The sequence below is a fragment of the Crinia signifera genome, chromosome 3 (assembly GCF_055691185.1).
Source record: "Crinia signifera chromosome 3, ASM5569118v1, whole genome shotgun sequence".
Taxonomy (NCBI): Eukaryota; Metazoa; Chordata; class Amphibia; order Anura; family Myobatrachidae; genus Crinia; species Crinia signifera.
In genome coordinates this window covers 66,442,375-66,461,533 of record NC_139219.1, presented here as the reverse complement: position 1 = coordinate 66,461,533, position 19,159 = coordinate 66,442,375, and the positions used below count along the sequence as shown (strand labels likewise).

General features: G+C 45.6%; 1 protein-coding gene across 3 annotated transcripts in view; it reads left to right on the top strand.

The window, feature by feature from the left end:
* RIN2 (Ras and Rab interactor 2) overlaps nt 1–19,159 on the top strand; it is a 179,554-nt gene that overhangs the window by 137,350 nt on the left and 23,045 nt on the right. For all 3 annotated transcript variants that reach the window (XM_083175932.1, XM_083175933.1, XM_083175934.1), the window contains 2 exons: nt 1,295–1,386; nt 6,521–7,612. In XM_083175932.1, the coding sequence (XP_083032058.1) occupies nt 1,295–1,386; nt 6,521–7,612 (1,184 nt within the window). The remainder of the gene's footprint in view (nt 1–1,294; nt 1,387–6,520; nt 7,613–19,159) is intronic.

Below are 19,159 nucleotides of genomic sequence, written 5' to 3'. Positions count from 1 at the left end.
ATATTCATTATCTAACTTACAATAGATAGATAAAAGTTCATTATTGATTGGTTACTATGGTTTAGTGTAGTGTCCTATGTGCAATACTAACCCTTTGAATGTCAACATCTCTGAGAGATGGTTGCTAGGTGCACACACCCAAGTGTGCAGGTGGGCACGGAGAGGGGCACGGGGTGGCGAGCCGGCCCATTTGCGAATGGGAATGCCCAGTGTTTCTTGGGCATTTCCATGAGAACTCTGGGCGTTCTCATGTTAATGGGTCGATGATGCGTTTGGCGGGGGTGGGGGGGGCTCATCTGACATCATGTCAGCTGCCCACCCACTTCCTCACGCTCATCCATGCATATTTAAGTAACTTGAGAGTCACTTTTATATGCATGCGCTTTTTGCCATCATTCGATAGATAATGTTGGGATAGCTTCAGTAATATTTATACACACCTATAGATAATGACAGGGGATAGCTGCAGCAATATTATACACACCTATAGATAATGACAGGGGATAGCTGCAGCAATATTATACACACCTATAGATAATGACAGGGGATAGCTGCAGCAATATTTATACACACCTATAGATAATGACAGGGGATAGCTGCAGCAATATTATACACACCTATAGATAATGACAGGGGATAGCTGCAGCAATATTATACACACCTATAGATAATGACGGGATAGCTGCAGTAATATTATACACACCTATAGATAATGACGGGATAGCTGCAGTAATATTTATACACACCTATAGATAATGATAAGTGATAGCTGCAGCAATTTTATATACACCTATAGATAATGACAGGGGATAGCTGCAGCAATATTATACACACCTATAGATAATGACGGGATAGCTGCAGTAATATTTATACACACCTATAGATAATGACAGGGGATAGCTGCAGTAATATTTATACACACCTATAGATAATGACAGGGGATAGCTGCAGTAATATTTATACACACCTATAGATAATGACAGCGGATAGCTGCAGCAATATTTATACACACCTATAGATAATCAAAGGGGATAGCTGCAGTAATATTATACACACCTATAGATAATGACGGGGATAGCTGCAGTAATATGTATACACACCTATAGATAATGACGGGATAGCTGCAGTGATATAATACACCTATAGATAATGACAGAGGATAGCTGCAGTAATATGTATAAACACCTATAGATAATGACAGGGGATAGCTGCAGTAATATGTATACACACCTATAGATAATGAGAAGTGATAGCTGCAGAAATATGTAATTATGTCATTTTCTCTTGACAACAGGGACGTTCTCCCGTTCACCCTGAAGTTGCCCCACTCCATTGCAACGGCCAAATCAGAGGCTGAACTTGAAGAGATTTCTCAACTTGGAATCGGTGAGCAGAACCAATGTTTGGGGTGTACACTTGTCCCTTTATACTTGATGCACTTACTCTAGCAGCTGTGTGCCTAGGGGGTTATTCAGACCTGATGGCATCTATGATCATTTGCAGAGCCCTGCAGTCAGGTAATCGCCACTCAGCCAGAGTGAAATCCCGCCCTGTGCAAGCTTGCGAAAAGCTTGCAAATATATCGCAGCCCTGTGATTAGCGGCAAGTCCATTCACACCTCACTGACCATCTGTTTCCAGTCTGTGCATAGCTAAGGACCTACTCGGCCTAGGTTGCTCAAACAGGCTGATCGGGGCCGGAGCTGACGTCACACACCCTCCCTGAAGGCGCTTGGGCACGCCTGTGGTTTCCCTGACATTCCCATTAAACGGCCGGCTGACACCCCCAAACACCGGCTTCCTGTCAATCAACTTGCATGCTTATTGCGAGACGTATGAATGCGCAGTCATTCGATAATTGCCTGGCCTGCGCATTTGCCGATTTGCGATCTGGTCTGAATAAACCCCTCAGTGTGCAGCATCCCTCGTATACCTGCAGCTACACTGTGCTGCCAGGTCAGAGTATAAGGGAGTTCATGCCTGATTGCATTTAATAAGTGACTTGCACTGAACAGATGAAACATATACCTATATAAAATCTGGAAAGTTCATGGAGAGGGAAAGTTCACCTGTTCCCGGTAGGGGGCTGCCGCGGCCTTACATTGTGCATGCACACACTGCATACAGCGCTGAGCGGCTCCTAAGTCATCAGCGTCATCTGACACATCACTTCTGTGCCACTTGGATAAGGGGACTCTGTAGCTGCCACTCTGCCCTGTCTGTGCATGCAGAGTGCGGATCTGGGAGCATGTTGCCATGGCAGCCAGAAGTGAGTAGTCAGGGGACACGGGACTAACACAATCCACCATTCCCAACTGTAGTCCACGTGGATGGTAAAGGAAAAAAGGAAAAAAAAAAAAAGGGAAAAAATTGTGAAAAACTGTCGACCTTTGAAATGTTGACCTTTTGCTTGTGTCGACCTATTGTACATGTCGACCTAATGCATTTCAACCCTATAGTCCAGATTTCCTTATAGGGGAGGTGCACTATGCAGCATACAGAGATAGAATTGTGGCCATATTTGGGGAAGAGCCAAGGCAAGCGCCCTATTTACAGGAAGCGGGCCCCACAACTTAGTTTCCCCAGGGTCCACCTTATACTGACCCTGGACATTGTAGGCATGATATAAGCAAAATAAAACACTTCCGCAGAAGCATGTGAATATATGTTTATATATACAAATCATGCTCCAGTTTTCTTCCTTTAATGATTCCTATAGAAGTCAAAGTGGGTGATATAAGCCGTACATTAGAAGAACACTTCTGTAGATAATGAGGGTGATTCACGCTGGTTCGCTATGCAGCTCTCTTTCGCTGCTTAGCGAGAGGGCTAATGCTGCCCGCCAGGTGAACAAACGCCTGCTCCCAGCACTGAGCTCCGCCGACCATCGGATGATTTTTGTAGGCATCCGCAAATAAGTCAGTCTGGACTGTTTTATATTTGCTTCACTAGTGTCCGAGAACAGGGCGAGCGCTGACGTAATGTGATGTCAAGTGCGTCCCCATATGCTATCCCCCGTCCACCCACTGCACCCCGCCACCCCCCACAAACACCTGTGATAGTTGCCAAAGGCATTTGCACAGCAGCCCTGCACATGCGTATAATCGAGCATGTGCAGAGCCCCACCATTGGTCCCTGGCAAGAATAAGTGATGTTGAATCACGCCCAATATGCATTAGTTTACACAAACACCTACTATGGTCTCTCTATGGGGCAGATGTACAGTATTAAGCCTGGTGAAGTGATAAAGCAGTGATAACACACCAGCCAATCAGCTGCTTATGGTCATTTTTCATGCCCAGCCTGTAGCGGGTTGGCTGCTGCATTATCGCCTTCTACTTTATCACTTCACCAGGCTTAATACATCTGCCACTAATCATCTGACCAGATGGTATAAGAAAATTTTTGTTTTGTTTTTGGTTATAGCCACTGAATAAACTCTTCTGCACTGTTTTTGTGCTTCATAAATGATCCCCATAGAATATTAACCCAAAGTGACCGAACCTAAACATACATTACTCCGGACACCTGTGTTTTCGGATACTACAAGTTGGATTTTTAATGCCAAAAGACAAATATCGTCTTGCAGTAGGGTTCTGTTTTCTCTTACTGACACAGCTAAATCAAGCTGAAAACAAAGTTCAGAAATATACCAAAAACCAGATTTTCTGTCAACCTACTTGGCCTGTGTAACATAAACAGTCTATTGTGCGCTGCTCGCGTTGTCTTGGGCCTCGGACAAGTCGAGCAGACATATGTTAGACTTCTTAGCAGAGTTTCCTGTTACTCATTGTTAGAATCTTGAAAAGCGCGCAGCATGCCATTTTTCTTACCACACGCTATGCTAAAGTCGGAGTTGTGCAAGCGACACACATGCAGATGTGTGTTTACAGGCTCCCAGAGAGATAGGAAAAATATCCAGGCAGCTGATCATCTGGACTAAGGAACAGTGAGTGGGTGACGAAGGAGGACCTTCGGCTGTTTTCATTTTAAACTAACCAGCGTAGAATTATTCATGAATTTTAGATTTGTAGCTTTCCGTACACTATTGTTGTAGACTTTATTAGTTACTATAAGGCACATTTAGCTGAAATCTTAAATGTATTGTATTAAATTGTGTTTGCAGACTACTGAATTGGATTTATTATTATTAGTGGCAGATCCTACCTCTTTGGAGGAGGGGGCTATCGCTGCCCGTGCTGCTTGCAGTAGCAAGAGTGGACTGGGCTATGGACTGGAAACCACTGCAGCCCATAGAAGCTGGGTAGGGCAGAGAGCCGCCTCCTACAGGAAGCACGCTGTCTGCTACATACGGTCTGGTCTGGCAGTCCCAGAGCACCAAAACACCTCCCAATCAGACTGCCTGAACTGCGGGTGTCTGGCAGGTAGCACTTCCAATATGAAGCTCACTGAGGTGAAATCCTCCATTGATATTTTATTATTTTTATTGATAAAGTGCTGGTATATTACTCAGCAATGTATGTTACGGAAATCATGTGATGGCAGCCGGCCAAAATGAGTGTACAATCTAAAGGCCCATACACACGGGACAAGGTGAGGGCTATTTCTAAGTGATCTGACTAGATCGCTTAGAAATTAAGGGGGTGATTCTGGTTGGTCGCAAAGCACATTTGGTTTGCTAATGGACAAAACCATGTGCACTGCAGGTGCTCCAAGTATATGTCCCCTGGTGATTGCGATGGGCGGTCCCGCACCTCGCTATCGCCTGACCAGATCTTGACTGCATGTCGTCAAAATCTAGTCATTACCATTGCTCTCTCTCACCAGAGAACACTAGCCTGCATGGATCGCTCAGCACACATCACTAGTGCATTGTGGGTGTGCAGTGATGTGTACTGAGCAATCCATGCTCGAGCGCGTTGTTTAGCACAGCCTCCCCCGTCGCCCCGTATGCAGGCCCCTTAAGAGATGAAGCTATGTACCGTGCAGAAGGAATTATTCTTTTTTAGATAAATTAATCCTACTAATACAAATTAAGAAATAATGTTTTTTTTTTACAACTCTAAACTGCTAATAGCTGAATCTGGTTACTACTGGTTACTGGTTCATTTGGGCTGTTTACTATGTTATCAAATATATACCAATATATAAAAATAGAATATACATTTGGTAGCAATTACAGTTTTTACAATGTCCACTAGAGGCACCATTACATAGTGGTCTGTAAATCATACCACTAATTTAATGCAAGCAAATATAAAGACACTGGTGCTTAGGAAATGGGAGGGATGCAAACATGATATGCATCAGATGGCCAGTTATTTAAAAATAAAATTGATTATGAAATTGACATAATTCACAGCAGATATAATGTTCCATTTTTTGTACAATATGATTATTATTAATAATAATAATAATAATAATAATAATAAAAAACTAGCTGTAGTACACCTGCAAATTCAAATAATCTGGGCTCAAGCTGTGAATATAGAAAGTGTTATCTTCAGTGGGGAACCCTTGATCATCCAAGAGAAGCAGCCAGCTAGTGCTGATAATCGCCATCATCTTCAGTATTTGGGTAAAGCCTCAGGCACATATAATTTGTCATAATAAAAAAGGCAAGCACTCATTATTATTATCCTTTATTTTTATGGCACCACAAGGGATTACAGATTACATATACAAATAAGTAAAACAGTGACTTACGAATGAATACAACAGAGGACAAGTACAGGGTACACAACCATAGCTGCATCAGTCGAGGGCACTGGAATAAGTATCAGAAAACAGCAGGATTTGGTGCCATCAAAGATGGTTTAAGTAAGAGAAGGAAAAGCACATGAGGGAAGGGGGCCCTGCCCGTCAGAGCTTATGTTCTAATCTAAAGGATGCCCTTTCCCTCCCAAGCCTTGTCTCTTGGAGCACAAGAGGCGCAATTGGCAGATTTTCACATTTTACGCCACGCAAACAGTCCTGCGACAAAGTGTTCTACTTATACAATAATATCTAGCGAAGTGTCAAACTGATCACTCAGAAAAATAGAAATAAACAGTATTAAAGTGTATTTTTACCTTTAGTAAAAAATAGAACCAGATAGCAGAATCATGGTATTTTCGTTTGATTTAATATATTTATTCTTACTAGTGTTTCTAATTCAAGGACAAACATTTCAGGGAAGAAAAATAGCTTCTACAGTATGTCCCAATTCCGCCATAGTTATGTAATATAATGTTGTAATGGGAAAACATGTCCCCTAAATAACTAATCTTGTTTAGTAATCCTTCAGTTGAGTTACTCAGGAGCAGTGTTGTCATGTCACATTGATGGATTATGGATAGACTTGCAGCTTGCTCTCTTGTGGTATACAATGTCGGAATGTTACTAACCACACGCAGCTTATTTTTAGCATCCATGCTGTGAAATGTTGGGTAAAGTGATATGCTGGTGAACAACTTCTAAAGCCCTCTGCTTATACTCCTATATCTGTTGCTCAAAGTTATCAAAATGTATGTAACATGTTGTATTCACGTATTGATTAATTGTTTTCTTTTTTCTTAAAGACTTTTGGAAGTCTCCTGTAAACATCAGACCAAAATATCCTCCACCTTCCCCCAAGCCTCTCCCCCAAGGCTACGTCAAAAGGGAGTCACATCATCTACCTCTTATAAATGGAGTGCATTCTCTCCGCACCAGAACGCCCTCAGAACTGGAATGTAGCCAGACCAACGGAGCTCTGTGTTTCATTAATCCTCTCTTCTTAAAAGTACACAGCCAGGACTCAGAGGGAACTTCGAAGAGGGAGAGCACAAGAACTAAAGAAGCAAATGGCATAGGGAGGGCGAGATCACCACCTCCCAGGCCCCCTCCCCCCTCCATTAACAGTCATCGCACATCCCTTCAGCTGTCCAAAGCTGTACAGCAACAGCCAAACATGCCAGAAACACTTATTAAAAATAAGCTCGGGACCTTAGACTCTGCTCCGATTCCTACCCCCATCCCTCCGCCTCGCTTGAAGAAACAGGCGACCATTAACAGGTGGCAGAGCAACAACCAGAGCCCATCACTTAACAGTTCCTGCAGGTCTTCATTTGAGTCCCAGACTGAAGAATCTCCACCGCAGAAGAGCATGCAGAACATCAACCTGAGCCAGAATTCCCCAGTGCAAGGCACACTGCGTATACAGCGCTTGAGCGACATGAGCATCTCCACCTCGTCGTCAGACTCCTTTGAGTATGAGCGCGTCGTGCCCTCTTTTTATGAAGGCGACAGCTTGGAGGATTGCGAGGAAGAGAGCGATCAGGAGAGCATGGCACCACCAGTGAAGTCCCGGAAAAAAAGGGGGACGCCTCTGGGTTTTTCCAAGATCATGAAAACCCACCTGCGCAAAGTGAGTGGGGTGTTCAGCTCCTTCGTGACGCCGGAGAAGAAGATGGTTAAAAAAATAGCAGCTTTGTCCCGGGACAAGCGCACTTATTTCGGGTGCCTCGTGCAGGATTACATCAGTTTCCTCCAGGAAAATAAGGAATGCCACGTCTCCAGCACAGATATGCTGCACACCATCCGACAGTTCATGACACAGGTTAAGAATTATTTATCACAGAGTTCCGAACTGGACCCCCCAATCGAATCCTTGATTCCGGAAGATCAAATAGGTAAGAAAAGATTCCATTGCTTTATACCATAACTGACTGTCCATATTCCTTATACAGCAGCTAGGAACCCCACATGACGGTGGCACTCAGCATTTACTGCATCTGCTGCTTAAGTTTGTTACGGGTAAGGTTATCAACAAGCCATGACAAATATAGCATACATTTATCCAAATCGCATTCTGTATCCATCTTTTAAATGATCTGTGAATGGCGTTGTAAACACAGGCGCTGCCCCAGCTGTTTCGTGTTGATGCATTAAAGGCGCAGCACAAGAAACATGGAGAGATGTGAGTGGTGCAGAGTACTGCCAGACCATTGTCTATCACCACATCATTCATTAGGAGTTTCATTGTCAGGCATTGTTAAGATGCTAATGTGGGGATCATTCAGTCGCTGACATGCTGAACTTTGCAGAACAATACAGCTTTGAAGACCACTTCAATACAAATGTATTTAATACCATATTTCTTTTGTTATTGTGTGTTCAGCGTGAGGCCAAATTTGCTTTTTCTTATTAAAGTGCAATGTTCAAGTGCTCCGTATTGCTAGATTTAAGATGAACTATTTGCATAAGAACTTCCATTCTTTCCAGTGGTAAACATAACAAAATAACACTACAGGCTGTTTTATAATCGATGCAAAGTCTCAACTTGCACTACGCTATAGATTTGTACAGTTAAGTTATGGAAAGTTCACCTGTATGTGCCTAGTTTTCTGTTGTTAGCTGTGCTACAAGGTGCATTCCAGCAATGAAGAGGTTACTGTGTGCTGGTACCAACACTCCTTGCTTTGCTAGGAATTTCTGCAGCTGGGTCCTACCCCTTTTTCCTTGAATTCTGCCAGGAAGATGGTCCTGCCAACAGCTCACTGCTTTCAATCTAGTTTTTCATGTGAAAATTAAGACTCCGAATGGAAAGTCGCCTTGCTTGGCAGGAGAAATGCAAATTAAAATAGCTTTCTGCCAGTCTTCACTCATCTGTATAATATATTAAGTATATACAGATGAGTCAATATAGGATTGATAACCCCGGTATTAATAAACTTATCCCCTGAGAACTTCTGTATAGTATCCATTATAATAAAATATTTAACCCATGGAACCCCTGTGTAATATACTGAATCCATGATAACTAATTCAAAACATTGGTTCTCCCCGAGACGCTGTCTTTGTCATGGAGAACAAAGGGATTTGTGGTACAGGCACCACACATTGTGAACCAGGCAGATTGGGTCATGAAGGGCATTTGTCAGTGACAGCAAGAATAAGCGTCAAGCACCAGCTAGTCCCAGTATAAGCCACTCTTATTTACATCAGGAAGCTTAGATAACATATAAATACATGCATAAATTACACTATTTCTGTAGCTGATCCTATATTTAGTGGGGTATGGATCATTGGATATACATGAACTAGGTCGACATGCATGAAGGTTGACACCACTAGGTTGACATGCATGAAGGTTGACACCACTAGGTTGACATGCAGGAAGGTCAACATGACTGAAGGTCTACATGTGTTAGGTAAACATGGGTCATTAGGTCGACATGTGGGAAAGAATACCGTCAAAAGGTCGATATGGTGTTTTTCGCCATTTGTTGTCCCGAATGTCGACACAGTCGACATGGACACTGAACATAGCACCACGTCCCCTCGCATACCTCGCTGCGCTCGCCATGCTTCTGGCACTATTTTATTCTCCCATTGTGCCCTAGTGGATGGTAGGCCATGAAATACCTCCTGTCAGCACATTGGTTGTGAACAGTGCAGTATCAACTATGATACCAGTACTAAGTGGAGTGCCACAGGGTTCGGTACTGGGGCCCATCTTGTTTAACATTTCTATTAACGATAACGGGATGGGGATTCTCAGCGATATATCCATCTTTGCTGATGACACAAAACTGAGTAGAGTTATTAAATCAACAGAGGATATGAACATACTTCAAAATGATCTTAACAAACTAGATGAGTGGGCTAAAAAGTGGAAGATGAGGTTCAATGTGGATAAATGCAAGGTTATGCATCTCGGGAGACGTAACCAGTGTGCAAGTTACAACCTAAGCGGGGAGGCATTAGGTACTTCAGCACTTGAAAAGGATCTAGGAGTCCATATAGATAATAAGCTGGGGTGCAGTGTTCAATGTCACATTGCAACAAAAAAGGCCAACAGAATTCTAGCATGTATTAAAAGGGGCATGGAAACTAGGGACTCAAAAGTAATTATGCCACTGTACAAAGCATTGGTTAGACCACACCTCGAATACGGAGTACAGTTCTGGGCCCCACACTATAAAAAGGACATCATATAATTGGAAAAAACCCAAAGAAGAGCAACAAAGCTTATTAGGGGAATGGAGAATTTAATCTACGAGGACAGAATGAGGATTTTGGGACTGTTTACACAAGAGAAGAGACGTTTAAGGGGGGACATGCTCAACATGTACAAATATATCAGGGGCAAATATAAGGAACTCTCATCCTTTTTACTGCAAGAAAGGAATCTAGGACACGAGGGCACGAATTTAGATTAGAGGAAAGAAAATTTTGTTCGGTACTTGTTTCCTAGCACGGCCACAATCGGGATCGGTCGCGGCTCTTATTTAGTGCACTTTAAGGGCCGCGATCACCCCCGACGGACGCGATTCTCTTGATTTTTGCTAATCCTGTGTATCGTGTACCATGCTTCAATTACCGCGACACGACCGACGCGATAATTGAAGATTTTCCTGAAATCGGGTGGATTACCAGATATCGGTCCCATCGGGAACACTAAATGACAGGATTTATTGTCCCCGACGCGACCGACGCGATAATTGAAGCATTCACCGATATCGGGGGTTTTAACATATATCGGTCCCATCGGGAGCACTAAATGTCAGTATTCAATGCCCCCGACGCGACCGACGCGATTTTTTTATCAAAAGCAGCCATTTTATGGTTGTACATGGCTGCTTCCAATACAACCCCACATTTACACCCACATGTACAAGTTGCACCCTATTTTTAATGCGGGGTACACACCAGGGTCGTCAGTGTCTGGTCCAACGCGCTCACGATGACGCGGGAGGGCACGACCCGCTCACGATGTGCACCGTGAGCGGGTCCGATCCGCTCAATAACGACCGACCGACCCGCGGGACCGCGCATCGGATCGGAATCGTTCCACACCAGGTCAGAAAAGGGCCCAATCAACACACAATCTACATCCAATTGATCGGAATTGGATCTAGATTGTGCTGATCGGGCCCTAGTCGTCCTGGTGTGTACCCAGCATTACTCCACCTCAACTATCGGTCCCATCGGGAGCACTGAATGTCACTATTCAATGCCCCTGACATGAGCTACGACATTTTTTTTATCAAAAGCAGCCATTTTATGGTTTTACATGGCTGCTTCCAATTGAACCCCACATTTACACCCACAATTACAGTTTACACCCAATTTATAACTAAACCTGAACTATCGCTCCCATCGGGAGCACTGAATGTCTGTATTCAATACCCCTGACGCGAGCGATTAAATGTGTTTTATTGCAAACACCCATTTACAATTTACACACTATTTCAAACTACACCTGAACTATCGTTCCCATCGGGAGCACTGAATGTCATTATTCAATGGCCCTGATGCGAGCGACGCAAATTTAAACACACATTTACACCCGAAATAATAAATAACACGACACATGATAATATATTTCAACACTTTTATTGAAAAGTTATTTTTTTTACCTTTCTTTTTTTTAAACGTATTTCAAAATTTATTATTTTTTTCCTTTTTTTTTTTTTTAATGAAACATATTTTATTACATTACATAGAAAACAATCAATAAATAGAAATATTATGTTTTTTGTCTTTTATTTTTTTTATTTTTTTTTCTTTTTTTAATTTTTTTTTTTTTAACAATTTAAATGTCATTTTTAAAATATTTTTTGACATTTTTCTTTAGGTTCATTTTTTTTTATTTTTAAACAATACGAATGTCGACACACAAAATACAAAATCTCAATAAATACAAATATTATGTTTTTTGTCTTTTTTTTTTTTGTTTTTTTTTTTCTTTTTTTAATTTTTAATTTTTTAACAATTTAAATATCATGTCGACACACAAAATACAAAATCAGAAGAAGTTGATCGATCAGTACAAAGAGAATAGATGCCTGGCTATCACAACCAGGCAAATTGAAATGAGGCGTGGGAAGATCACGGCACACTCCAAAACAGTGCCCACTAATGCAAACAATCACATGAATCCGAAAGAAGTTACAAATATGCAGAACAGTGGTTAGTGAAGGAGCAAAACTAGTACAGCCATCGCAAAATTCAGGAAGACCGCACTGCAACGTTCACCAACCAAAATTGTAGTACATGACTAAAAACTCATTATTGTAGAGTACTCAGAAAGGAAGAGAAACAAGAACATTGCTGCCAAATTATAAATTAAAAGTCAAATTAGCCGAATTAGCCGAATTAATAATTTGAATAACGCTCTTCGCCTGGGGTGGAGGGCTGCACATTCCGCAATGCGGAGTACACAGCACCAGGCAAAGTCGAGGGATCAGTGGGAGGTGGCATAGGGGGTCCCGGCGCATAGTAAGGGGCAGGCGGAGGAGCAACCGGCGCACTGAACATGGGGGGGTGATGTGGGTGTGGGCGTGGTGGCTGTCTGTGCGCATTGCGGCATGACGTTCCGTTGCAGTCAGCACAGATATCATCCTCTGCTGCCTGCAACATCAGGCCATACAGCACACGCTTAAAGTGGTGTTGCGTTGATCCCTTCCACTTTCGCATTTCTGCGCACACATGATTCGTGAACATTTTGCAGTCATCTGAGGGATTGTTTACTGCTTCCTCCTTGTATGGGCAGCAATATTCCTGGCCGGTAGCAGCAGGTCTTGTCGCACGTCTCCTTCTACGCCTCCTGGGGGGAGCTGATGAGGTGCTCGCCACCGCAGGAGGCGCCACCTCCGACAACGACTCACCCTGCTGCGACGACTCAGAGGGAACTACTACGTCAGCACTCTCCTGTGCAGTGGATGAAGAGTCTTCATCCGTAGCAGTTCCCTCTGCTTCCCTCCTTCCTTGCTCCTCCACAATAAAGAGCATACGGTCGTAGTACCACAACTTTGGCTGGTACACATCTGCAGGGTCAGTTCCTGAAGACTGCGACTGCTGGACCCGATTGTGCTCCTTCACCAGCACTGTCCGCATATTAGTGAACTTCTTTCGGACCCACGTGACGTCTGCATTAGGGACACGTCTCAAAGCGTAGGCCGAGATCTTCCCAAAGGCCTCATTCCTCTTTGCCTGGTTGTGAAAATCCATGTGATCTTTTCGCCACAGACATCTATTCTCTTTGTAGAGATCGATCAACTTCTTCATGACGTTTCTATCAACCTCACGGGCCATTCTGTAAAAAAAAAAAAAAAATTAGGTTTACACTATTAAAATGAACGCACTGCACTGTTATTCATTAACACACTACAAAAAAAAAAAAAACATTTACCTCAGTCAGTAGCAGGTGTAAAAAAAAAAAAGAGTTTTAAACTAATTCCCTTAAACGGCCAAAAAAACACAATCAAACTGAAATACAATCCGCAAAAAAAAAAAATTTTATCTGAGATATTGATAGCATATGATATAATAAATGCAATTTACACCACATTTGACAACAGAAGTAATTATATATTTGTGTCCCTCCACTATACACACGCACCCAAAGCGTTGCAAGCGCAGCGAGCCCCGCGAGGGGACGCGGATACCTTCACAGGTAAGCGCGTCCCCTGGCGGGCTTCACAGGTGTCCACATCACCACGGACACCTGTGAAGGCCGCGACAGGACGCGCTTACCTGTGAAGGTATCCGCGTCCCCTCGCGGGGCTCGCTGCGCTCGCCACGCTTCGGGCTCGGTGGCTCGCTGCGCTCGCCACACTATTATATTCTCAACTCCACGCCGACGTGGATAGTAGGGCATGAAAAGGTCGGAGGACGCGTACCGCCGCCCCTCGCGGGGCTCGCTGCGCTCGCCACGCTTCGGGTTCACGTGGATAGTGGGGGTGGTACACTGTGAAAAAAAGTCATTTTAGGTACATTAACAAATTTATTAGAAGCACAATTTAAGCACAACTTACATTATTCTGTTCAAAGGTAGAATTGCCTTCCAAAATATTCAAAATATCTTGTTGGTCAAATTCACCGATAACCGCAACTGCAATTCCACAAAACAGATAAAAAAAACATCAATAATCAAAATGGAATGACATTCAAATCCACCCCCACTATCCACGTGAACCCGAAGCGTGGCGAGCGCAGCGAGCCCCGCGAGGGGCGGCGGTACGCGTCCTCCGACCTTTTCATGCCCTACTATCCACGTCGGCGTGGAGTTGAGAATATAATAGTGTGGCGAGCGCAGCGAGCCACCGAGCCCGAAGCGTGGCGAGCGCAGCGAGCCCCGCGAGGGGACGCGGATACCTTCACAGGTAAGCGCGTCCCCTGGCGGGCTTCACAGGTGTCCACATCACCACGGACACCTGTGAAGGCCGCGACAGGACGCGCTTACCTGTGAAGGTATCCGCGTCCCCTCGCGGGGCTCGCTGCGCTCGCCACGCTTCGGGCTCGGTGGCTCGCTGCGCTCGCCACACTATTATATTCTCAACTCCACGCCGACGTGGATAGTAGGGCATGAAAAGGTCGGAGGACGCGTACCGCCGCCCCTCGCGGGGCTCGCTGCGCTCGCCACGCTTCGGGTTCACGTGGATAGTGGGGGTGGTACACTGTGAAAAAAAGTCATTTTAGGTACATTAACAAATTTATTAGAAGCACAATTTAAGCACAACTTACATTATTCTGTTCAAAGGTAGAATTGCCTTCCAAAATATTCAAAATATCTTGTTGGTCAAATTCACCGATAACCGCAACTGCAATTCCACAAAACAGATAAAAAAAACATCAATAATCAAAATGGAATGACATTCAAATCCACCCCCACTATCCACGTGAACCCGAAGCGTGGCGAGCGCAGCGAGCCCCGCGAGGGGCGGCGGTACGCGTCCTCCGACCTTTTCATGCCCTACTATCCACGTCGGCGTGGAGTTGAGAATATAATAGTGTGGCGAGCGCAGCGAGCCACCGAGCCCGAAGCGTGGCGAGCGCAGCGAGCCCCGCGAGGGGACGCGGATACCTTCACAGGTAAGCGCGTCCCCTGGCGGGCTTCACAGGTGTCCACATCACCACGGACACCTGTGAAGGCCGCGACAGGACGCGCTTACCTGTGAAGGTATCCGCGTCCCCTCGCGGGGCTCGCTGCGCTCGCCACGCTTCGGGCTCGGTGGCTCGCTGCGCTCGCCACACTATTATATTCTCAACTCCACGCCGACGTGGATAGTAGGGCATGAAAAGGTCGGAGGACGCGTACCGCCGCCCCTCGCGGGGCTCGCTGCGCTCGCCACGCTTCGGGTTCACGTGGATAGTGGGGGTGGTACACTGTGAAAAAAAGTCATTTTAGGTACATTAACAAATTTATTAGAAGCACAATTTAAGCACAACTTACATTATTCTGTTCAAAGGTAGAATTGCCTTCCAAAATATTCAAAATATCTTGTTGGTCAAATTCACCGATAACCGCAACTGCAATTCCACAAAACAGATAAAAAAAACATCAATAATCAAAATGGAATGACATTCAAATCCACCCCCACTATCCACGTGAACCCGAAGCGTGGCGAGCGCAGCGAGCCCCGCGAGGGGCGGCGGTACGCGTCCTCCGACCTTTTCATGCCCTACTATCCACGTCGGCGTGGAGTTGAGAATATAATAGTGTGGCGAGCGCAGCGAGCCACCGAGCCCGAAGCGTGGCGAGCGCAGCGAGCCCCGCGAGGGGACGCGGATACCTTCACAGGTAAGCGCGTCCCCTGGCGGGCTTCACAGGTGTCCACATCACCACGGACACCTGTGAAGGCCGCGACAGGACGCGCTTACCTGTGAAGGTATCCGCGTCCCCTCGCGGGGCTCGCTGCGCTCGCCACGCTTCGGGCTCGGTGGCTCGCTGCGCTCGCCACACTATTATATTCTCAACTCCACGCCGACGTGGATAGTAGGGCATGAAAAGGTCGGAGGACGCGTACCGCCGCCCCTCGCGGGGCTCGCTGCGCTCGCCACGCTTCGGGTTCACGTGGATAGTGGGGGTGGTACACTGTGAAAAAAAGTCATTTTAGGTACATTAACAAATTTATTAGAAGCACAATTTAAGCACAACTTACATTATTCTGTTCAAAGGTAGAATTGCCTTCCAAAATATTCAAAATATCTTGTTGGTCAAATTCACCGATAACCGCAACTGCAATTCCACAAAACAGATAAAAAAAACATCAATAATCAAAATGGAATGACATTCAAATCCACCCCCACTATCCACGTGAACCCGAAGCGTGGCGAGCGCAGCGAGCCCCGCGAGGGGCGGCGGTACGCGTCCTCCGACCTTTTCATGCCCTACTATCCACGTCGGCGTGGAGTTGAGAATATAATAGTGTGGCGAGCGCAGCGAGCCACCGAGCCCGAAGCGTGGCGAGCGCAGCGAGCCCCGCGAGGGGACGCGGATACCTTCACAGGTAAGCGCGTCCCCTGGCGGGCTTCACAGGTGTCCACATCACGACGGACACCTGTGAAGCCCGCGAGAGGACGCGCTTACCTGTGAAGGTATCCGCGTCCCCTCGCGGGGCTCGCTGCGCTCGCCACGCTTCGGGCTCGGTGGCTCGCTGCGCTCGCCACACTATTATATTCTCAACTCCACGCCGACGTGGATAGTAGGGCATGAAAAGGTCGGAGGACGCGTACCGCCGCCCCTCGCGGGGCTCGCTGCGCTCGCCACGCTTCGGGTTCACGTGGATAGTGGGGCTGGTGTTAACAATTGTGGGGGCCATTTCACACTTCAATTACCAACCACTTTACATGCAAATTACTATAAAGTAGACACAGCATACTGCCTGCTGCACCATTTCAATAACAAGCACAACACACCTCAAACTGCTCTATTTAACAAATATGTACCAAGAAATCATTACAGTCTATGTCACCATGCATTACTATCAGAAACAACAGACTATTTTGTATGTATTATAACACACAGTACATCATTTCCAGGCACATATTCTCTGCACATAAACCTGTGTTATCCATATTATCATTATTTCCTTGACACTAAAGTCATACACTTCATTAACTACTGCACATAAACACTTTATAGCTATTTAGATAAGCACTACCCCTTGAACATAAGCATTATCCACTCTATACAGCCAATGATAAACCCCTAATCCTCAAACAAATGATATATGAAGGACACATGTATAACCACAGTAAGCACCCCTACCTCTCCAAATCCCCCCCCCACCCCCACCCTTCTAACCCTGTATATATTGTTCACAAACCCAAAGGCCCACCTATGCTCAGTAAGTCTGTAAATCTACTTACTGTTTTGTGCAGGGGCAGGGAGACAGACACAGCTGCTGCGTAGTGCTCTCACTGATTAGCATCAAAATGGCTGCTGATGTCCTTCCCCAGAGTGCTTTTGGCGCGTTTTTTCCGGCAGGCAGAAAAATCGCGTCGGTCGGGCGGTGATGTTACGCTCACGACAATGCATAAGACCGACCGACGCGATATTTCTTTGTACATTGACGGTGTAGCGCGTAATACCGCGCGTAATACAGGGAGTTACTTCAAAATTGATCGGTCGCGTCGGTCGGAGCCATTGTAAAATGCTCCCGACGCGACGGACATGTTAAGAACAGTATTAAGCACTGTATAGTGCTTATACTGATCGGTCGCGTCGGTCGGAGCCATTGTAAAATGTTCCCGACGCGACGGACATGTTAAGAACAGTATTAAGCACTGTATAGTGCTTATACTGATCGGTCTTGTCGCTCGGAGCCGTTGTAAAACGGCCCCGACGCGACGGACATGTTAAGATCTTGATTAAGCACTATATAGTGCTTAATCAAGTACATGTCACGTCGGTCGGCAGCATTGAGCTGTTAAGCTCACAGTACATTGCGGCCGACGCGATATGCTTTTAAACATGTCAACATGTGTATCATGTTGACATGTCGACTAAACATGTCAACTTAAAGTTGAGCATGCTTAGTATGCTTAAAAAAAGTGGTTCTCTGTGTCCAAACCATGGTGAGGGCCCCAAGCCCCAGAAGCCTATGACAATTATAATGTTAATAACCCACACAGGCTTCTTGGGGTTTGCTGCGCTTACCACGATTTTAACTTAGTACTCCACTACACTCACCGCGCTCCAAAAATTATTTGGATAGTGGTGGTGTGACTCCATAGCATTCATCCATCACAAATCATTCACCTGAGACAAGAAACACAAGTGTTTTAAAAGCATTTTTGAAAATTTACTTTGGAATTGAAAATAGAAAAACTTCAATGGCAAACAAAACATATGACATCAGCATTAATGGGGGACACAGAAATGGGGGTAAATCTCAAGAGTCCTTGGGCAATAAAGTCAGGGCAATTAGTATGCGGGCAAAAGGATTCTCTTGTCCCAGGCTCTTCCGCCACATGAACTCCTCCAGATAGCTCTGGAGCATATGCCTGGCGGTGCCCCTGTGGCGTTTATTCCGCCACTTACATGCCCCCCACATCCGTTCAACATTCTGGGTATGTACCCCTGTTGTAGGGTCTACAAAGTTATAACGGTGATTGACCTGGGCATGTTCATATCCTGCAGCATTCAGCTGGGCTGTACTGTAGGCTCTCCAGCAGTCAGTGTACACATGAGAGCCCGGCTCCACAAACTGCAGGATAGCTTGCATGAGGGTGTTGGCGTCCCGAGTGGCAACCTTGGTGGCGAAACATTGGCCAGTTTCTCTGCATATGCCACCAAATACCCATTGCTGGGGCAGTACTCGGCCAACATTGGCTTGCCTTTTGACGAAGAGGGTCTCATCCACCTCGACAATCATGCCGGGACCTCCGATCCGGCGCTGCGGCTGCGCCATGAGGTCCAGCAGGCAGGCCTCCCTCATATACTTGTTGTACAGGACAGCCGTCTTCTTAGAGAGGGACAAATTCTTCTCGCAGTAGTCAATGCTGGTATATTCCTGCACCCAGGAAAATATGAAGCGGACCAGCGTAGCGAAAGGCAAACGACAGCCAGGAAAGAACAGTCCTGCTCTCAGACTCCTCTTCAAACGGCAGTCCCTCACGTTACAGCGCCACATGGTCTCCTTCAAATTCAGCCGCATCGGATGACCATTGTCGCATGTAGCCTCTGATGGCAGCAGATGATGGCGCTGCAGAAACGCCACTGCCTCCTCCTCACTTGTAGGCAGTGAGAACATATTCACCTCAGCCATCTCAGAGGTCTTGAAATCACCCACAGAGCACTCCACAGCAGACCAATCCACAGCTCAGGACTAACGATCAGCACGGCTCAGGGTCAGGATCAGCAGAAATCAATCGCAGAATAATCAGGATCAGCAATAATCCACTGGAACAGCAGCAATCCGCAGCACAAGGCTCACGAACAACAG